The sequence below is a fragment of the Pelobates fuscus genome, chromosome 3 (genome assembly GCF_036172605.1).
Source record: "Pelobates fuscus isolate aPelFus1 chromosome 3, aPelFus1.pri, whole genome shotgun sequence".
Classification (NCBI taxonomy): domain Eukaryota; kingdom Metazoa; phylum Chordata; class Amphibia; order Anura; family Pelobatidae; genus Pelobates; species Pelobates fuscus.
Window position 1 is genome coordinate 200607226 of NC_086319.1, and position 20975 is coordinate 200628200.

The following is a 20975-nucleotide window of genomic DNA, read 5'->3' on the forward strand; positions in this document are numbered from 1 at the left end:
TTTTATGTGCCTGAGATAACCTAGTAGCACCTAATTGCATAGGTTCAGGAGCTAGAGCCATTACAGTAGGAACTTCTACAGTGGATAATTAGGTGAAAAACTAACTAGAGCTCTTCTATTTCTCTATACATACAAATGTTTTTGTCTTACCCTGATATCTATGTCAGAGACAAATTGAATGAGTTCTACTAAATCATCAGGGAGGTGCCTAGATGCTAGTTCGTCCTGCAGGGAATCCCTTAGACCTTTAAAGAATGTCGTAGTCAGAGCATTATTGTTCCATGACACTTAAATCCCAGGGTGCAGAACTTGATTGCATAATCTGCAATTAATCTATTACCTTGTTGGCATTCTCTGCCAACCTATCTTTTACGACCAGGATAACTAAAACTTTTTTTAAAACCTCAATGAATTGACCGTACTCATATAAAAGAAGATCATTACTCTCCCATAGTGGGTTGATCAAGGCAAATGCCTTTTTCTCCAGTAGATTAATTATGAAACCTGCTTTGGATCTATCTGTGGAAAAGGAGTTAGGGGCCATTTCAAAGTGTACCCCTACCTGAACACCACAACTTAAAGGCGGTTCACCTGTACACCTAGATGGGCATGTTAGGTGTATTGTGGAACTGGTAGCTGCAGTAGAGGGAGAAGAAGAGACTTGTTGATTCCCTGTAGCTTGACCTTCAGGCTTAAGACAAGTTGTTCTGTAAGGATCGTTTGCAAAACCTCCGCAAACTGATCTATTGTATGATCGCATTGCTCCATTCTAGATTCACAAAAAGCTACTTGTGGCCCGATGTGCAGGGTCCATGGCCCTATTGTAATGTCAAGGTTAGATGGCCTAACTTGCAAACAGTGAAGCAAACTTAACCTTATACAGGTTGGCCCATAAGTCTCTACCCATCCATATATCTTATGTATCCAGTGTATCTGTGTGCTGGATGGGGTAGTGACTTATGGGTCACCCTGTACAATACAGACGTATTACAGGGTCTTAGAGTGGTCGGACTTAATGTTATTATGTAAAATATAGAGAATGGTCAGATACAAGTCAAGGTCAGGATAGAAGACAGACAGATGAAAGAGTGGAACAGAGCCAAAGATCAGGGATATCAGAAATCAGAGCGGTGAAAAGGCAGTGTTTACAGTACTAAGGCCTGCAGGGACAGGCTATAGACACCAGAACAACTACATTAAGCTGTAGTGATTTTGGTGACTATAGTGTCCCTTTATTGCTAATCACACCTTTAAACATGTTGTTGCCCTTGGTGACTCGTAATTTTTAAGAATCCATCTTAAGCGTGTAGTGGCTATAACCCAGTTACAGAAATTGGCTTGCCTGTGGTTAAATATACCAATGTATCAGGTCCTATTGAGAGAAGGGGTCTTATCAACAGGATTTTCCATAAGAATGAAGGCCTAATCATACAGGTCTAATGAAAAACAAGTGTACCCACCTAACATATCAGGCTATGAATTAATATGGCACATACAAGGCAAGCTTTACTTCTGTGCCCTTGTAAACATTTAAAATTGGAGAGAAAACGGACACACAGGAAGAGACGTGCAAGGTGGCTGACCATCACCTCTCTGAGATTGAGACAAAGCTCCTGAACTATAAAAACAGTAATGTCGGGGACGGGTTAGTCATGGAAGACTCTGATTGCTATGAAGATCACTACACAACTACAGTGGTGGGTGTGCGTAATCCAGAGCAGACTCTGAGACATTCTGTTCCCTACATTTTGTACAGTCATGTTATTTTTTTTATTATTTTCGAGTTCTGTTTCAAACTCTCCATTCCATCTGACAGACTAGAAGTGACTGCGCGTGCGCGGGAAGCGGGGTGACAGGTACGGGCGGGGCATCTTGGTGGGAGGCCAATCACGTGGAGTGGGCGGAGACCGAGCGGCTCGTCCCTTCCTCTGTATGTGTGTCACTCTGCGCTCAGTCCTCAGTCTGCTTGCGCCGGCGGCGGCAGCGGCAGGTTACCGGAGTGGAGTTACGTCACTTTGGCGCGGCTGCCCTTGTCCCCCTCCTGCAGCTGGAAGCACTGTGTCTGTCCCCGGCGGACAGTGGACCCTCCTGTCTGTACCTTGGGAACAGCGCACTGTAAGAGGACCTAAACTTCCTGACAACAGTAGATCCCATTTTTTTTTGTTTTGTTTGCAGTGTGTCTGGCTTAAAGGTTGTTGTAGGAGAGCCAGGTCCTGGTAATCTGAGCTCTGTGTGGGCACATCTGCCCCTTCTCCCCCCCATCTGCATTGTATCCACATATACAATAGTGAGGATGTCCCCAATTTCCCTTTAAATGCAAATCTCCCTGTCAAGACCCTGTTAGACAATGAGGTTTGCCCAACCTCCTGCTTCACTACCAGGAGATCATCTACAGACCTTCCTTACCATAATGCCTTCTTTGGATGGGATGCAAAGCTGCAGATAAACAAGTGGAAATGAACCTTGGGTGCTGTGTGTGTGTGCTAGTGCTGTACCCATTAATAGGATTAGGACTGTGAAGGATGCATTAAACAAGATCACATCTGTTTATTTAACTCAGACCTGCTTTAGTGCTGTCTGTGCCAATATCTCATTTTTATGATTTATTTTGTCATTGCTTTCTTTCGACTGCAAATATACATTGTATATCTATAATTCAACCTACAATATTTTTTAAAAGACTTTATACATATAGATCTTAGACATTGAAGATAACCATATTAAAGAATTCATTAGCAAAGGAGATATTTTTTTTTGTTTTGTCTGGATTCTTTTTTTTTTTTGTACAAACATATTGTTTTATTCCATTTACACCCGATCGAAGATGATTCCAAGGCTTTCTCTGTATCTGAACTGTTTGCTTATACTGGTCTTGTTACCCAGTACTTTAGTGCTCAGTGCATCTGATACAACCAATATGGAATTTTTCAATGCAGTGGTTAATATTACTATTCAGGATCCAAGCACCAACTTACTACTTCAGAGGATTGATGGTGGACGCTATGGTTTGGACTCCCCCAAAACTGAAGTTAAAGGAATCCTCATTATGCCAATGCCGATCCATGGAGGTATTTATTTTGAAATCTGTTAAAAAATAAAACAAATACATGTGTAAATGATACTATTAGCAGCAAGTTGAAGCTTAAGAATAGTGACCTTAAGACGTAAACTTGTCACTAAAAGTAAATCCATTTCAAAGCACAAATGTACCACCTTACATGTGCTAATTTTAGTGGTCATTATTTAAAATTATAAAACCTGTACAGTGGAATTGAATGCTGTAACACTTGTCTTCAGCAAATAGTTTTTAATGTGTGTTTTTAAATGTTATGTCACAAGAGGTGCTGTGACCCTTTATTACATATTATTTGTGAAAAATAACATGTGTAACATATGTTGAAATATTTTGTGAAATTTTAATCTTGCTGTTTTGTTGTTTCCTGTTGCTTCATAGTTCATATGGTTTCATGTAATATACACAGAAATACCAAGAACGCATCTTACTACAGTGCTAATCCTCAAAGGCTGATATCTCCCCTGTTGTCAGGGCAGATGTAATATTTATTTCCCCCTAACAATAGGAAAGACTTAACCCAATTCAATCTTCCCCATTTTCTTTTTAATGCTTTTTGGACTCTTGCTAACCCCTCTAGCTCTCAGTGCAACCAACTCCTCTGTTTTGGCTGCCAGGCAGGTTGGAACATATTTTATAATTATAATCTCAACAACCTTCCTAAACCAGAAAAGATGCATAATCTCCCACTGCTCCATCAAATCCTTACATGTTCTCTTGGGAAAGCATAAGGGATATTTCTACCTTATTTTAATTTTATTGGCGATGCCTATTGAAGCCTTTGCAGACTCCTGATGTCTTGACACCCACCAAGGCCATACTGCACTGTGTCACTTTAACATGAATGCACACCACATCTTTCTGTATAAGCAAGCCCACCTCCCTGTCAAGTCAATGCCTTAACCTTGATGCTTTAATTATATATTTCTTTCCGTTTAGAAGCCCGGGGCTTGCTTCTGTTATTTTATGTCCAAAATGCTATGTACAAGTAGTGTTTCTTTGGAGCTTGGATTCCTGAGATTTGTTAAGGCTTGTTCAGGCCGCGGTATTTATCCATTTTCCAAGATTGTTACAGCAATTGCTGTGATGCTGAACTAGAAAGCATGGATACAATATTTGTTTGTCTTGTATTAAAGGGGATCTGTCACTTTGGGGTGTCTTTGCATATTTTGGCTCCAGTGGCCACAATGTGCAATGGAATGTAGGTATACTTACATGAAGTTGTCCCTCGCGGACACAGAAATCTTCACCCTAGTGGAAGAAGTTCAGGAGCCACATCGGTGCTGTACTTTTGCTCATGTGCAACACTGAGGTCATTGGAGGATCCATTAAGACGACAGTAGCCTCCATAGATCATATCTGGCGATGAGGGAGATACTGCCTGATATTTCCAGTCGTCACTTGCAATGGCTGCTGGGATTTGACAAGAGCTTACAGCAGAGCTCCACCTTTTGTCACCATCAGGCCCATGCATAAGACCAAGTAGTCCCTACTTTGTCTTATTACATTTTTAGATTGTGTTGGAATTTCATTGAAATTCCAAAGCAGTCAGCGTCAGTATTTCTTCATGAAGAACTCCGAAATGAGAAAGCAGCTTTCAAACAAGCCTTAAAAATTACTCACCACTGTAAGCCTGTAGGATCCATGGCACTCCCACTAGCGATTAATTTCTACTTGCCAGGGTTGAATTTTCATTTGCTAATAGTGGGGATATTAAACCCTGTATTACAGTAATTATTAAGGTGTTTATGATTTAGCACTAAAATTGTATAAATGTTACGTGTTGATGCACTTTAATTGTAATGTCAGTGAATTTAAAATATATATATATATATATATATATATATATATATATATATATATATATATATATATATATTTTAACTCCATATATAATAAACTGCCTTAATCTGCACTTCAATAGTAAACATTTAGCAGGAGTAGGTAATAACTCCTTAAAGTAGGATTGGGAACTACATTCTAGGTTTTCCTGCTGCTTTCTTCACTAAGCCTGTGAAACCCAGAAGGCTAGACTCATAGATTTTTCATCTTTGGGTGCAGTGATGATACACCTCCTCCTTAGCTCCTCTGATGCTAGTTAAAGGGACACTATAGTCACCTGAACAACTTTAGCTTAATGAAGCAGTTTTGGTGTATAGAACATGCCCATGCAGCCTCACTGCTCAATCCTCTGCCATTTAGGAGTTAAATCCCTTTGTTTATGAACCCTAGTCACACCTCCCTGCATGTGACTTGCACAGCCTTCCATAAACACTTCCTGTAAAGAGAGCCCTATTTAGGCTTTCTTTATTGCAAGTTCTGTTTAATTAAGATTTTCTTATCCCCTGCTATGTTAATAGCTTGCTAGACCCTGCAAGAGCCTCCTGTATGGGATTAAAGTTCAATTTAGAGATTGAGATACAATTATTTAAAGTACATTACATCTGTTTTGAAAGTGAAACCAGTTTTTTTTTTTCATGCAGGCTGTCAATCATAGCCAGGGGAGGTGTGGCTAGGGCTGCATAAACAGAAACAAAGTGATTTAACTCCTAAATGACAGTGAATTGAGCAGTGAAATTGCAGGGGAATGATCTATACACTAAAACTGCTTTATTTAGCTAAAGTAATTTAGGTGACTATAGAGTTCCTTTAAAGTTGTCCACCAGTGTCCGGGTCAGACATACTAGTTACCCTTTACTGATTTCAGTTTTTAGCAAAGATTTGATATGGATGTTGAATATTCTTTACAATATGTTTAGTTAAAGAAGCACTGCAGACACCACAACAACTACATTCCATGATTTGTAATCAAATAGTTTTAGTGTACTTTGACAACTTCCTTGGATTCTATGTGTACTGTCACTGCAGAGTTAAGCCTGGCCAAAACCGAATGGTGCTTATTGCTGACACTCAGCTGATGCTGTCCGACTTTGATCAATGTTCTGCATGGGCCTGCTTAGCTCTGTAGAACTAACCATTTTCTCCTAAACGAGAAGTCCTAATAAAGGGTCAGTGGCCATTGGTGCACAGTGAGACCCAGGTAAATTATCAAACTGTACTTAAACAGTTTGTCTACTGATTGAGTGATAGCACCAGAACACTGCTGCTACCATAACAACTACAGAGGGCTGTAGTATCTATGGTGCGTGTAGGCTTAGATCCACCAAACCCAAAATTGCATTCCTTTGTCTCGGTGATAAATTTGAGTCTTTTGGAACCTGCTGTAAAAATTGAGAGAAAAATCACCATGTTCTTTTGAGGATACATGGTGACTATCTTTCAAAGGTTCACAAAAGTGCTAGGAATACAAACCTCTATTCCTAATGCTATAGTTTTCTGCTCTAGCTTTAGTGTAAACCCCTTCTCCAAATCTAAATATAAAATGGGGAAAAACTCACCTTTTTGCCCAGCGCTAAGTTCCAGTCCCTGCAGCCGCACGATCCGCTGCAGTCTTCTAATGAAATTACAGCCGAAGTGACTCTAGTAGTCCGAAAACAGCCACTAGAGGCATATTTAATCCTGCAATGTAAGTATTGCTGTATCTTCTAAATAGCGATATTTGAGAAGCAATGGATTGACGGAGATTGCGGGTGACGTTAGGCACGTCTCCACAAGCATCCGCAACAGAGAAGTCTTATCACTTTAAACAAGGTGAATAATATTTATATAACTTAGTTTTTTTTTTTTTAAACACAAAGGAGAGGGGGGAATAGAGAACCTATAATGATTATTTAAATATATTACACAGAACTATAACTCATCCTAACTATTCCTTAGGTGGTAGCACACATTCTGAAATGGTAATCCTATATGTTGTGTTAATTAGATCATGAGTTTAAAGGAATGCTTTAACAATAAAAATAAATATATCTGTTTTCAAAGTTAATGTTCCTTCTATAAATGTATATAGGGGTGTCCCCCTTCCTATTTTTTTTTTAATTTTTATAATTTGATAAAAGCAACTACACTTACAGATTATCCATCCCTGGGACAGTCTGCTACCTGCAGATGCTATGTTCTGATGACTTATGTTAAATCCAGTTCCTCTTTTGGATGCTTCCAAACAAGAAGTTATTCTAAAATTAAATGTCTTCAGTGAAGAAGTGGTCTGATTGATTCAATGGTCTGGGTGTCTATAATGTCCCTTTAAGACAGGCCCAGGACCCCCTAACACCATAATAGTGTTGTTGAGCTAAAGTTGTTATGGTGCACGGAGTGATGCTTTAATATTGGTACTAAATGCTCCTTGTATCAAAAGTAGACCACAAAATAGCAGCTCATTTATATTCATCCAAATATTTAATTAAGTTACTGATTACACATGACACCAATTTTCTGTTTATACAGATTTTGTACAGTATATAAATATTCTTGCAGAAAGTCACAAAGCACTATTTTTAGTACCTGAATAGGTATCCCGTTGTGGCAGAAAGGTCTGCAACAAAATGTGCATGATCTGAGCAGGCATGACACAACATTAATGTAATTTAGATACACTAATGTCCTCTTCAAGAAACCGTTCTGAATGCGCTTGACATTTCTTGCCAGCAAATCCACTAACACAATCTTTAAAGAGAAAATATTACTTAACACACCCCAAAGCCCTCAAACATGGTTAGAGGGCCTTGGTTAGAGGGCCACAAACTAGCATTTCTGCAGAGTAACATCGGCTCAACGTATCTCAATGGAGTATGTTCAATGCCGTCATGGGGAGCATAAAGACGCTGAACGTTTGTCCTCCAAAGATTGCATGACTACACTAGTAATTTTTCGAAATATTGAAATCAAATAATATGCACAAATAGGTTCCAAAATGTGCTTCTCTGGTAGTGCAAACAAGTCAAGAAGAATTCCGATTTTTACCTGGAAATTTTGATTTATTCTATTTTAAACTTTATGTAATCTCACAAAGGAAGCTACTTTGCATTAGTAGGCAATTAACAGACTACTAGGAGATAAAAACCTCTAAGATAGAATTAAGTGTGTAGGAACCCAGTGGAGTTGTTGATAGGGCGACATTAGTAAAAAATTTTAACTCTAAAATGTCAAATAATTGAGCTATGACACTGCAGGGACATTCATAATGTGAAGAACCCTTTAAAGCAGCTCTGTCCCTTTTGTGGGTCTTTCCATATTTCGCAAAGACGTCTGAAGGTGACCTTCTCCCTCAGTATGTGGTAGATTATGAGTGAAGCTGAGAGGAGATATTCACCCAGACTTTTCTCTTGTAGGCACTGCCATCTTCTTTCTTCAGCTCCTGGCGCTTTGTCTGCCAGGAAACTGTTTTACTGCTGTGTGTGCAAGAGTATAGCACTAAAGTTAATGGAGGATTAAAGGAACACTATAGTGTTAGTAATGCAAAGCCATATTCCTAACACTATATTGTCCCCCGACACAGGTAAAGGATTAAAACCCCTTTAAACACTTACCTGATTACAGCGGTCTCTCTGCACTGGCTACATCTATACCTTCGTGAGAGAGAAGGCCTAACGTGCATGTCCAACAAGTGCCACGTGTGTATTCAGATTTTCCCATAGTAAAGCATTGAATCAATGCCTTCTTATGGGTTTTTGCCTGATGCTAGATGTTCTCATGCACAGCGTGAGGACTTCCAGTGTCATTTCACATAGTCAAACCTCAAGAAATAGCTGGAAGTGCAATAAAATTAAGTGGTCTGGGTGATTATAGTGTCCTCTTAACCTCCACACTCTTAAGAAGGTGTGCGAGAAGGTGCTTGTTTCCCCCAGCCATTGCTGGCAGATCTGCTTGCAGTCACTCTAAGCACAGTTACAATCTTTCACCCTGCCTTCTGAAGGAGGGTGGCTTATAACTGCAGTGATTTGTACAACCCAACCAGCTGGCTCTGCTAGCAAAAGAGGACTTTCTCCTTACTGCCTTATTTGCTGTGCCAGTTTTGTCCAACTTGGGCATGTAACATGTGTTCACTGTACTCTGAGTAGAAATTACCTCTTGCTCCACCTCAGAGAGAACCAAGACAGATGAATCACTGCACACAACCTGGTACATACATCTCTAAAATGAACTGTGTAGAAACTGATATCAGACAGTCTGGCTGCTTTCAGTTTATTGAGTAGTTCTATTTATTCCAAGTGACGAGTAGAACTGTGGCTGACCATTGTCGGGGATGAGGTCAGACCTCGTAGACCAGAATGAGAGTCTCCTGAATGGCGGACTCTCTTCCTAGTAAGACAGGAGTCTGCCTGTAGCTGCAGACAGTCACACAGCAATAATAATAATAATTTCAAAGAACTTTGGATGTAGATGTATTTATTTATTTTCTGTATGTTAAAGGAACACTGTAGTGATGCAAAACATGTCCGCTCAATGAAGTGGTCTCGGTGCAGTGTTCTTGTCATTCTAACCCTGCAATAGAAAACATTGAAGTGTTTTTTTTTTTTTTTTCTTTTTTTTTTTAGAAACCACCATGTTTAAATTGCAGGCATAAATCCACCTCTAGTGTCTGTCTTCCTGAGATCCACTAGAGGTGCTTCATTCCCCAGTAAAACTCTGTACGAGAATCAAATGCTGCTGCACTGTCATTAAATGTTGTCCTATCTCAGCAGAAGTCAAAAGTGGTGGTTGTGGGATTTAGGCATTGATCTATGGATACTACCATGGTCTCATAGGATCCTTTAGTGTTGTACTCTCTCATGCAAGAAAGCACAGCACTGATGCGGTTTCTTAACAAAGTGCCAAGTGAAAAAGACCACCAGCAAGATGATGGCAAGGGCTGCGAGGGACAGCTGCAGAGAAGTAAATCTACCTTCCCCTGAACCTCTTTAGTGTCCGTGATCTGTCCCTTCCATGGATCTTTACAGAATATACAAAGAATATAAAACTAAAATAGAGAAATAGAAATGTATGGCATTTTGACGCATTGTTCATGATGTGTCCTGTATATGACCTTCATGACAATCCTATTTGTTATGTAGTGTACTGGTGCTGACTTAATGAAGTTCATCCCAGAAATAGTCCATTATGTATGTATATGCTTATGTATGTATATGCTTATATAAGTCTATATCTATACGGGTGTGGATTTTTTTTTTTTTTTATCTACTTGTTCTAAGTACTAAAGTTGTAGTCCAATCTACTTATCCCAACCCAAAATAATATCATTTGCAAAGATTGGGGCCCCTGCTTAGAACCTTGGACATTGACTGAGCAGTTGGCAAATCTGATTATAAAAATGAAGACAAAAATAGCTGATCTGGAAATAATCTCTGACTTTTCTATAGTTCGAACATGGATATTTTTACTTTAGTTTTACCATTTGGATTTAATTTGCAAACATTCTAATTGTGTCACTGCCTGCCCAGCATAATCTCTCACTTTGGCATAGTGTGTGTGCTGGCTAAGTGTAATGTGTGTGATGTTTGCTGGTTGCATATAATGTCTGTGTCATGTGTGCTGACTTTATGTAATGTCTGAGTGGTGTGTCATGTATGACGTGCATGGTGTTTGGCTGTATGTAACATGTACGTGTGGTGTGTGCTGGCTGTATTTTTAAAGTAATTGGATTCCGTTTTTTTTTTATTCTCTACAATTTCAGTGTTTTATTCATATATATATAAGCAATGCTTATAATAAATACATGTGTAAATATTAAAGGAACACTTGAGGGTCAGGAACGCAAACATATATTCCTGAGCCTGTAGTGTAAAAAACAAAACATCTAACCCCCACTTGCCCTCCTAAATATATAAACAATTCTTACCTTTACTCCAGTCTGCTGCTGGCTCTGTCCCTGATCTGCCTGCTTGGCTGACATCATCCGAAGTGGTGATCTGAGCCAGTCACAATGCTTTCACATAGAAAACATTGGATTGACTGAGACTGTCAAGGAGTCATATGAGGGGCAGAGCCAGCAAAAGCCAAACACAGCCCCGGACAATCAGCATCTCCTCATAGATATGTACTGAATCAATGCATCTCTATGAGGAAAGTTCAGTATCTCCATGCAGATCGTGGAGACACTGAATCGCAGTTAAATTGTGCAGCACTGCCCCAGGAAGCACCTTTAGTAGCCATCTAAGGAGTGACCATCAGAGGTATCCCTAGGCTGTAATGTAAACACTACATTTTCTCTGAAAACATGGTGTTTACTGCAAAAAGCCTGAAGGGAATGATTCTACTCACCAGAACAAATACAATAAGCTGTATTTGTTCTGGTAACTATAGTGTCCCTTTAATAAATACACAATCAAACTTTCCTCACTGACCCAAATACACACTGCAACACACAAACACTGACCAACACAGTGTACATCAAACATCTCTTCTCTGTCCCATGCACACACTCCATATTCACACACAGACAAACTGACACACACTGACACATTTACATGCAAACTACTTCTGACACAGATACTGCACAGTGCTATTGCATCTTTCACATTGCCAGCAGTCTTCATTGTTCTGCACCATGTCTTTTACTTCTATTTCCACAGAGTGTCGCCGCCGGGATATGTTGTCATACTGTATCCCGATGGACTTCAGCTCCCCATGCATGCAGACCCTACTCGTTTCTAGGCTGTGGTGGCCAGTCCAGTCACTGCACCAATCCCCCACACCCCGGCAGCCCTGTTGCATGTCCATGGCAGGCCTAAAACAATAGAAAAACTGATCTATAAACGTTATTATTCAGAGCAATTAATAGATTAAATTAGGAGCAGGAACCGTTAGGACATATATATTTGGCATGATTGAGTCACCTTAGATGAGATCTGTTAGTTCTGGAACTTATTAATTTACATGGCTGCAAATCATCCACTATGTAATTATGTGGAATTGGCAACGCTCTTTAGTCATAATTAAATTAGACACTATATGCATCTCTCATGGCAAACTTTACTTTAACTTTCTAGGGAATAAAATGTCATTTATACATTGTGCAAGCTTAAACATGCATAGATTAAAATGCAATTCAATGTTTGTTTACAATTAGAATGCTTTGTATAACACCAACATATTCCTTCTTGGTTTTTGTGTACCAAAAAGGTTCCATTTATAAAGGTCAACCAACAACTCCTATTACGTGCGCTAAGCTGCGTTCGATTCATGAGTTTGTGGAAGCCTTTTAAAAAAAAATATATATATATATATTTTTTTAATTTTTAAGGTTTAATCCTTCAAGTTCAGCAGGCGCCACTTGGTACTATACCAACTTTATTCTAATGACGTTATGGTGCCCAGAGTGTTCTAAATCTAAGATATTTAGTCCAACAGTACGGTGTAATATTGGTTTTTGAGCCACTGCAAATTCACATTTTGTTAAGAAGAGCCCCGAACTGTCAATGAATATCGGTACTTTACGCTGAAAATATCCAGACTAAACAAATACAGAACAGGTTCTATGTAAGGCTATTGGAAGCCTAGAATGGTACATATTCTCAAGTTTTTTTTTTGTAAACATTTTTGTATTCTGCTATTTACAGTAGCACAACCTAGGGGGTATAGGGATAGTATTACACTTCAATAGTGATATTGTAATACATTTTGTTATGATTGTATGTATGAAAAATAGAGCACCTTCCCAGAATTACAGACTGGTGGAAGAATAGGGCACAATTTTTTTAAATCATGTTTTTTCTTTTTGTGTCTGGGGGAAATGTGAAAAAAAAAAAAAAAATTATATATATATATATATTCCGATTTTCCTCACGGAATAAATTGCTTCAAACAAGTCCTCTGGAGTGCTCTCTTTTCTTCTTGGATATATATATATATATATATATATATATATATATATATATATATATATATTTTTTTTTTTTTTTTCACATTTCCCCCAGACACAAAAAGTGAAGGACCTGTGAAAACAAGCTTACAATCTAGAAGTAAAGCTGTACAAGAGTAAGACCAATGTCAGATGGGAGGAAGGTTTGATAGGTTATGATATCTGTGTCTTGTTAACATTGTAAAACTGGTGTTTGGAGGATCTGTTTAGTAAAAAGAGAGAGTGTGAAATGGGCTATGGAGAGTAGCATGTATAGAGATGGGAGATATTTTGTGATAAGACAAGGTCCCTTGTGCCCTTGTTCTGGACTGGCTATGATGGACTGACACCACAGACAGTAAAACAAAATAACTCTGCATCAAGCGTTTCATATTAAAATGTTGCGCAAACAGACAACAAGTCACTGATGTTGTCATGGTTCTTAGAGTAATCCTTTAAGAAATAGTTTAGCAGTGAGGGGCATAGGTACACTAAAACTGCTTCATTAAGCTAAAGTGGTTTTGGTACTTATAGTGTCCCTTTAATAGGAGATCTCTGTTATAATCAGTGCTTTTTGCTCCTTTAATAAGTCCAGTATCACTTTGACAGTTGTACGTTGTGGTGATTAAAAAGATCCATTTTTTTTTTTTTTTTTTAATGCTGGTATAGGTTCATAGAGTACACTAAAAATTATAAAAGATTCAAAGATGCAAATCTCTATCCTATGCATGGCAGAACCAAAATTAACAGTTTTACAACTGTACAACTCTCAGAAATCTGAGTCACGACATCATGTTCTGCAGTAATTTTGGAACAAAGAGGGGAAAATTATGATTGGCTAGGGATGATAAGAATGGTGGGCATCTGGAGCAAAATAAATCTTAATTGTTCAACAGTAACTGTCACCTTACCTGCACGTTCCACCTAACATTTAGGTGCTTCGAGTGCTCCTTTTAAACTTAAGGAGAGTCTCATTAAGAATTTGTTTTAAATGCATGTTTAGAATGGCGTTAAATATGCATGTATGATTTTTCTTAGCTGCAGAATTTGATTCTATAAAAGTGTGTGTATATTTTTATATATATATATATATATATATATATATATAATGCAATGTTAAACACAAATACACACAGCAGTCAAGCCAAAGGACTTGCTTTTCCCACTCAAATCTCACTTTAACAGTGCTCTCACTACTGCAAGGGATTCTGGGTAGGCAAATAAGCTCAACAAAGCACTGTTAAAGTGAGATTTCTGTGTATGTATGTATGTCGAAACGTTGAAGGGTCGAAACGTTGATTTTTTTTGCTTCAACCACAGCTATATATTCATTGGGAATGCAGTAAATAATTTTGCACTATAATCAAGACCTAGTGTGCTCCCTTTATTGCTTTTTCGTATATATAACGCGGGATTGCACCTAGATTTTGTTTCTCTCTCTCTCTCTCTCTATATATATATATATATATAAACATGGGGGTGGTGGGGGTGGTTTTTTATTATTAAAATCTAACATTGGCCTTAATTTTTCATAAGCTTTGAAAATTATTTTTTTTCAAGATAAAGTATCAAAAATATATCCTATTTTTTTTTTTTCAATATTTAAATTTTAATGAAAGTTTTAATTATAAAATAAACTACAATTGGGGATACAAAAAAAAGGGGAAGGGAAATAAAATGAAATTTACACAGCTTTGCAGGTTACAAACTGAACAATATAATATTACAACCAATATATCCGACACATTAGATACACACATGCATGTGATTGACACTGGCAGTGTACCTTTCTTTTATTCCACAAAAAAAAGAAACCTTAAATAAGGAGGATGAAGGGGAGGTAACAGCATATTGAATAAGAACCCTTTTATGTCCCACTGGGTTTCCTTTTTTTTTTTTTTTCCCTTCTCTTTCTTTGGTGGTGACTTTCTTTTGGTGTTTTTTAGTTTAAATACGTAAATCCATTCTTACCCTAAACCATTCATAACTTAATACGTCAATGTTCTGTATAAATTGGTCTGGAGTCATTTGCCATTTTTGTCATCTCTTATCATAAATTGGTCCTTATCATAAATCCCCCAAGGCGACCTGCCATTTGTTCATGTATATTTGATGAATCAAGTTTAATAAGAACCTCTACTAATGTAGGGGCTGCAGTTTGTTTCCATTTTTGAGCAATAGCTTTCTTAGTTGCTATTAAGCTGTGGATAACAATATATAATAGATCTTCAGATAGCGATTTAGGGAATATATGTAATAAGAAACATTCTGGTTGTTTAGGTATATTGACCTTCAGGGTATTTTGAAAATAATGCCATCATTTAGAAATACCTGGGCATGACCAGAAGATATGATATAAAGTGCCAACCTGTTTTAAACATCGCCAGCATATATTAGGCGCCCCTGGATACATATGTGCTGTCCTATTTGGCACCAGATACCATCGCATTGTAAGTTTACAAGATGTTTCCCAATGTTGTAAACTACCTAACGCCTGTTTCGTCTTTCTCATTGCCTGGTGCCATGCTGCTAACGGGAAATGTTTCCCCCAATCTGTCTCCCATTTTTGCATGTAAATATGTTTTTCCATAGATCCCATCATCATGAGATTATGATAACAAAATGATAATGCTTTAATATTTGGGAGTTTCCCCATACATTTATGTGCAAAGGGTGGGAGTTTTTCTTGCGCTGTAATCTTATGCTCTTGCATGATATTTCTAATGCGTAAATGAGAGAATAGTTCTCTAGGTGATTAAGAGTATTCTCTTTGCAAATCCGGGAATTGCTTGATACCTTTATTGTTCTAAAGGAAGCGTACATATGTTATACCTTTTGTTATCCATGTATCGACCTGCAGATCTGTTGTAAGGGCAGTTATATCTTGGAGAGGTGCTATATACAGAAGATTATTCTTATCTATAAGTTTTGGAATAAACTGTCTCCAAAAACAGAGCATAGTTTTGGTGACTGGCAGCCTAACACTAGACTTCCTCAAGTTAACTATGCCTGTCAAAAAGGCTTGCGATAGCGTACCTTGAGGCATACAGGCGCTTTCTAGCGCCAACCAAATAGAAGAGGTCCGTTCAAGTACCGAGAGACCTTGCGCAATTAATATTGCTTTGTGATACAATTTAATATATGGTATGCCCAAGCCACCCTTCTCAAAAGAGAGCCACGATAACTTTTCCGTTATTCGTGGAGGTTTTTTTCCCAAATATGCGCAAATGTTCTTAATATAGTGTTTGGCAGATCAATTGGAATAGTTCGGAAAAGATATAGTATATGTGGTAAGATCATCATTTTTATTGTGTGGATACGGCCTAGCCATGATTTACCCTTATCGTCCCATTTCTTAAGTTGTTGGCCTATTTTATGTATAAGTGGTAAATGATTTTCCTTTTTAATGAGATTTGGTGATGAAGAGAGTTTAGTACCAAGGTAAGTTATTGAGGTCTTGCACCAGTCAAACACGTAGGTAGATTTAATAGTTCTACCATAGAAGCAGAGAGTCCTATAGCCAGTGCTTGTGATTTTCTCAAATTATTTTTGTAATATGAGATCCGACCATGTCTATTTAACAGATTTACTAAATCTGGGATTGAAAGGTGTGGATTTGTTAAAAATAGCAAAACGTCATCCGCAAATAGTGCTATTTTCGCTTGACCTGACGGAGTGTTTAGTCCCTAAATCTCTTTCTGGTTTTTAATGTCTCTCTAGAGGTTCCATACAAAGGATAAAAATCAGCGATGAAAGGGGGCAGCCCTGTCTGGTACCATTAGTAATATTAAATGCTCGTGATGGGAAACCAGCATTAAACATTTTTGCTGCTGGACAGGAGTACAATGCTAAAATACTATTATCAAATGCCACTGGAAAACCCATTCACAGTAGTACTTTTTTCAAATATACCCAATTTAAGCGATCAAACGTTGTTTCTGCGTCCAATGCTAAATGCAGACCCTGCTGTTTGCTTTGATGAGCCCAAGTAATTACATTTAAAAAATGGCGAGTATTATCTTCTGGTTGTCTAGAGGAAACGAAACCTGCTTGCCCTGGAGAAACCAGATCTAAAAGCATAGGTTTCAGACGCGAAGCTAAAAGTTTGGCATAGATTTTTGTATCTGTATTTAGTAGCGAAATTGGTCTTAAATTAGCACATTCTGTGGGGACTTTACCAGGTTTAGGGAGAGTAATTATGTGAGCCAGCAACATCTCCTCTGGCATGGTCCCTGAATTTTTAAAATAGTTAAAGAGAGTTGTGAGATGTGGTGTTCAAAAGTTTTATAATAAACGTTAGAAAAGCCATCAGGGCCAGGAGCTTTATGTTTAGGGAGATTACGTATCACGTTCCGAACCTCATCTTCTGAAAACTGTGCTGTTAGAATTAATTCCTGTTGTGAGGTCAGACGTGGCATGTCTATTTCTCTTAAGCCTTTAAAGCTAACCATTGTGTATCTATGCATGAGGGACTCTTTGAGTGATCATCATAGTACAACTGAATTGCTTTACTTAGTGTTGCTACCAAACCTGCCTCATTTAATAAAGATTCATTAAGGCGCCAAGTACTCCTGGCCCTTGCTGGGTACATGGCGTTAAAAGTAATAACTATCGGTGCATGATCCGACCATGTCCTAGTTCCTATAGACACATCAATAACTTTTGATAAAGTCAGTTTATCTACTAAACACATATCTATACGTGAATAAGTACAATGAGCTGATGAAAAGTATGTATAGTCCTTATCCGAAGGATATAAACTACGCCATGTATCATAGAAATCATATACATGAAGAAGTGTAGAGAATTTGTGGCTAAGAAGGGTGGCTTGGTGAAGCGGTCTTTTCCCTTTTTCCCTTTTAATGTCTAAATCGAGACCTAGTGTGCAATTAAAATCCCCACAAGCTATAGTGTGACCCTTTTGAATTTTAGTAATCTTTTTCAGAGCTCTAGTCAAAAAGGAAGCCTGGGATTTATTGGGAGCATATACTGAAGCGACTGTAAGTTGCATTCCATTCATTGAGCCTGTCACAATCAAAAGTCTGCAAATTTCATCTCTATAAATTGTGTCTAGATGAAATACCCAGTCTGTGTGAACCAGTATGGATACTCCTTTTGATTTATTTGGAGACAGGGCATGGAAGATTTGGGAATACTTAGTCGGATTGAAGGCGGGGGGTTGCGTTTGCACAGGTGGGTTTCCTGTAAACCGATAATAGCCGCCTTTGATGCATGTATCTCCTGTATTGCTGCACGTCTCTTAAATGGGATATTTAGACCATTGACGTTTAAGGATAGACATTTAAATGTACAAAGCATAATTATTATAAAAATATGTCCTAAATCAAAATTTTAAATGATTTTGAAAGTTTTTTTTTTTTTTTTAAATATCAAATCATTTCCACATTATCCACAAATATTACATTAAGGCCATTATTTGAGGAGTTAATATTTAGTCTGTATCACACACGAGCAATGCTGTGTATGCCAGCATTAGCAAGATATTAACAGCTTCACTGCTTTGCATGAGATAAGAAGGATCCACCCCTGCAAAGCCTAAATTAAATACTGATACTGAAGGTAAGATAGGGACAAAATAGATAATATATTCAGGATGTGTGTAGGGAGCCTGAGGCTGAGTAAAACAAAGTAATATAACTTTAAATGGCAGAGAACTGAGCAGGGAGACTGCAGTGGTGTAATATAAGCCAGGGTTTGACAAATATCCTTAAAGTCTAGAATCTAGAGCCAAGTAAGGGTTATTTTTTTAATAAGGTTAAGGGTTATATTGTAACATTTCAAATAGATGGACTGATCTATAATCACAAACAATAATCCATTACATTTAGAGATATAGGCTTAGTTGTAGTCTACCCCTAATAATATACCCCACCTGCCCCTTTTTCTACCTGTTGCCTTCCCATCACCTCAAATAATTTTTCAACCATTTGAAATTTATATGTAGTTTATGCATCTATAGAGACTGATGCCTAAATTCACACAAACACTGCTGTGAGAGTAGCATATGGGCAGACTTAACAGAAGCTAACAGAGTTTGGAATGGCTGGAGTTAACGTCTGGTGACAACTCACTATGGACGCCCATCACAGTAAGCTGTGGCAGCATGTGTCCCAATTCAGTCAAATACACTGTGTGCAACACTGATAACTGAACTGGGACACATGCTGTCACAGCTCACTGTTACGTGGGTTCCTAGCAAGGTGTCAGCGGAGGTTAACTCCGGCCTTCCTAAACTCTGTTAGCGTCTGCCAGAGTTATATTTACTGCAGCGATGTGCTCAGAATGGAGAGATGAACCAGGAAATGGTTAAAAATAGTCTACATGCGCCATGTAACCTTTCTGTGTTGCAGTGGCCACTTGGTTCCCTGTATTTTTAAAAATCTGATCTTAGCACTAAACCACTTTGTAAAACGTCAGTGATTTTGTTGCTTGGACATTCTCTTTCTGTAAGCTGTATTGGCTTATTCTGCAATTATTGCTTCTGTTGCCAAGTAAACCTAATAATAAACATTCTCATAACACATTTGATAATGCATTGCTTCCTTACGGAGTGTGATGTGATGTGATGCTGTACGCTGTGATATAATAGGGTTTAACAGTGTACCCCATGCTGTAATCCTGCATCATGATATTACGCCTCTAATACGAACAGCATCATTTACAACTACACCATTTTGAAGGCAGTATCGTTTTAAAAACATTTAAACCTGGGGGATTTGATCGCAATATTTAAAATACACCCTGTTTCTAAAATTCAGAATTACTGGATTATACAAGTTGCAGAATTCCATGTCAAGAAAGCATGAGATGTCTTTCTGGGTCATAAAGTCTTGTTTAATTCATTGACATTTCCCATAATTAGCTAAAGATCTTATTCTCGTACACTGAAACCACATGTAATAGGTTTGTAGTGCAAAGATCCCTGCAAAGGGGATAAATGTTGTCTCTTAGTTCAACAGGAAGTGTGTTCTACATTTACTGTTGTGTGTGTGTGTGTGTGTGTGTGTGTGTGTGTGTGTGTGTGTGTGTGTGTGTGTGTGTGCCTTGCAAAGAACATTACAGCAGATGGTAGTTTCTTTTTTTATTTTTTTTTTATTCCTCATTTAAAAAGTCTCAAAGCCCCCATACGCTATCAAAAGCCCTTAAGCATTTGTTTGAGCATCTTTTTCCAGCTAGGAACTATAATCTTCATATCAATAGCTAATGAAACCTATGGGACTCATTGTTTTTTTTTTTTACTCCAAACAAAAGCAAGTCTAAGAAGGCTAGTGTAGCTGGGCATGTGATTCAGAGTTAAGCCGAGTGCTGTGTTTTTTTGTTGTTGTTTTTTTTTTTTTTTACTTTTATTATTTTTATTGTGGGGATGATTTACATATACCTGTTTCTATACTACTGTGTATTTATACACATTACTGGGCAGCTGTTTTGTACTAAAGGCTATTCAGGCAAGCAGAGACATATAAAAGCCCTTTCTTGTTGCAGAGTTTTAGAGCTTTGTTAGGGGCTTGGGGACACCACAGAAGGCAGGGTTGTAAATTGAACCATTAGACTGTGTATCCCTAATCCTGTTTTTGGAGTACAGGGGATAAGGCAATCTCCATCTCATTAGCACTTAGGCCTTCTGTTCTAGGGATAGTGGGCATGGGGATCTTCTATCCCACAGTGTAGAGGGAAGAATAAAAGTGGCTCTGTCATCCCTCTTTCCAAAATGAGTATTTCATAAAGATAAAATCTTTTATGAAATACTCAGACTGAGTGTGTTAAAATGTCACTGAAATCTAGTTAATAGATATACTACGACAAAGTAGGGACTACCTTTTTTTGCCAATAAATAATGCCTAAACACCATCTATATGTGCCCAGTCCAACTTTTCTCATGATTATTGATATGTTGAGAATGGCTAACCCTGGTCTGGTAGCACTACGGATCGATGGTGTGCCTCTCTACTTTATGCATTCTTAAAAAGGGGACCTACCGTCAAGTTTTATAATTTTGCCCCACTAGTCACTAGTGATGTCCCTAGTGAAAAATTCTCTTGTGCAAGCTTGAGAGTATTGCACTAACATTGGCTCCTGGCAAATGAAGGAGGTAAGTAAAATTCACCCCCCCTCCCTGCACCCCATACAGTGACAGATCTTTAA

The 20975-nt window shown here is 38.1% G+C and overlaps 1 protein-coding gene across 3 annotated transcripts in view; it reads left to right on the forward strand.

The window, feature by feature from the left end:
* The first annotated feature begins 1934 nt into the window (after positions 1–1934).
* Positions 1935–20975, forward strand: part of RNF130 (ring finger protein 130) — a 271051-nt gene continuing 252010 nt past the window's right edge. For 2 of the 3 annotated variants that reach the window (XM_063447910.1, XM_063447911.1), the window contains exon 1: positions 1935–3068. In XM_063447910.1, coding sequence (XP_063303980.1) covers positions 2825–3068 — 244 coding nt within the window. In that variant the 5' untranslated portion in view covers positions 1935–2824. The remainder of the gene's footprint in view (positions 3069–20975) is intronic. The other variant, XM_063447909.1, reaches the window with a different exon arrangement.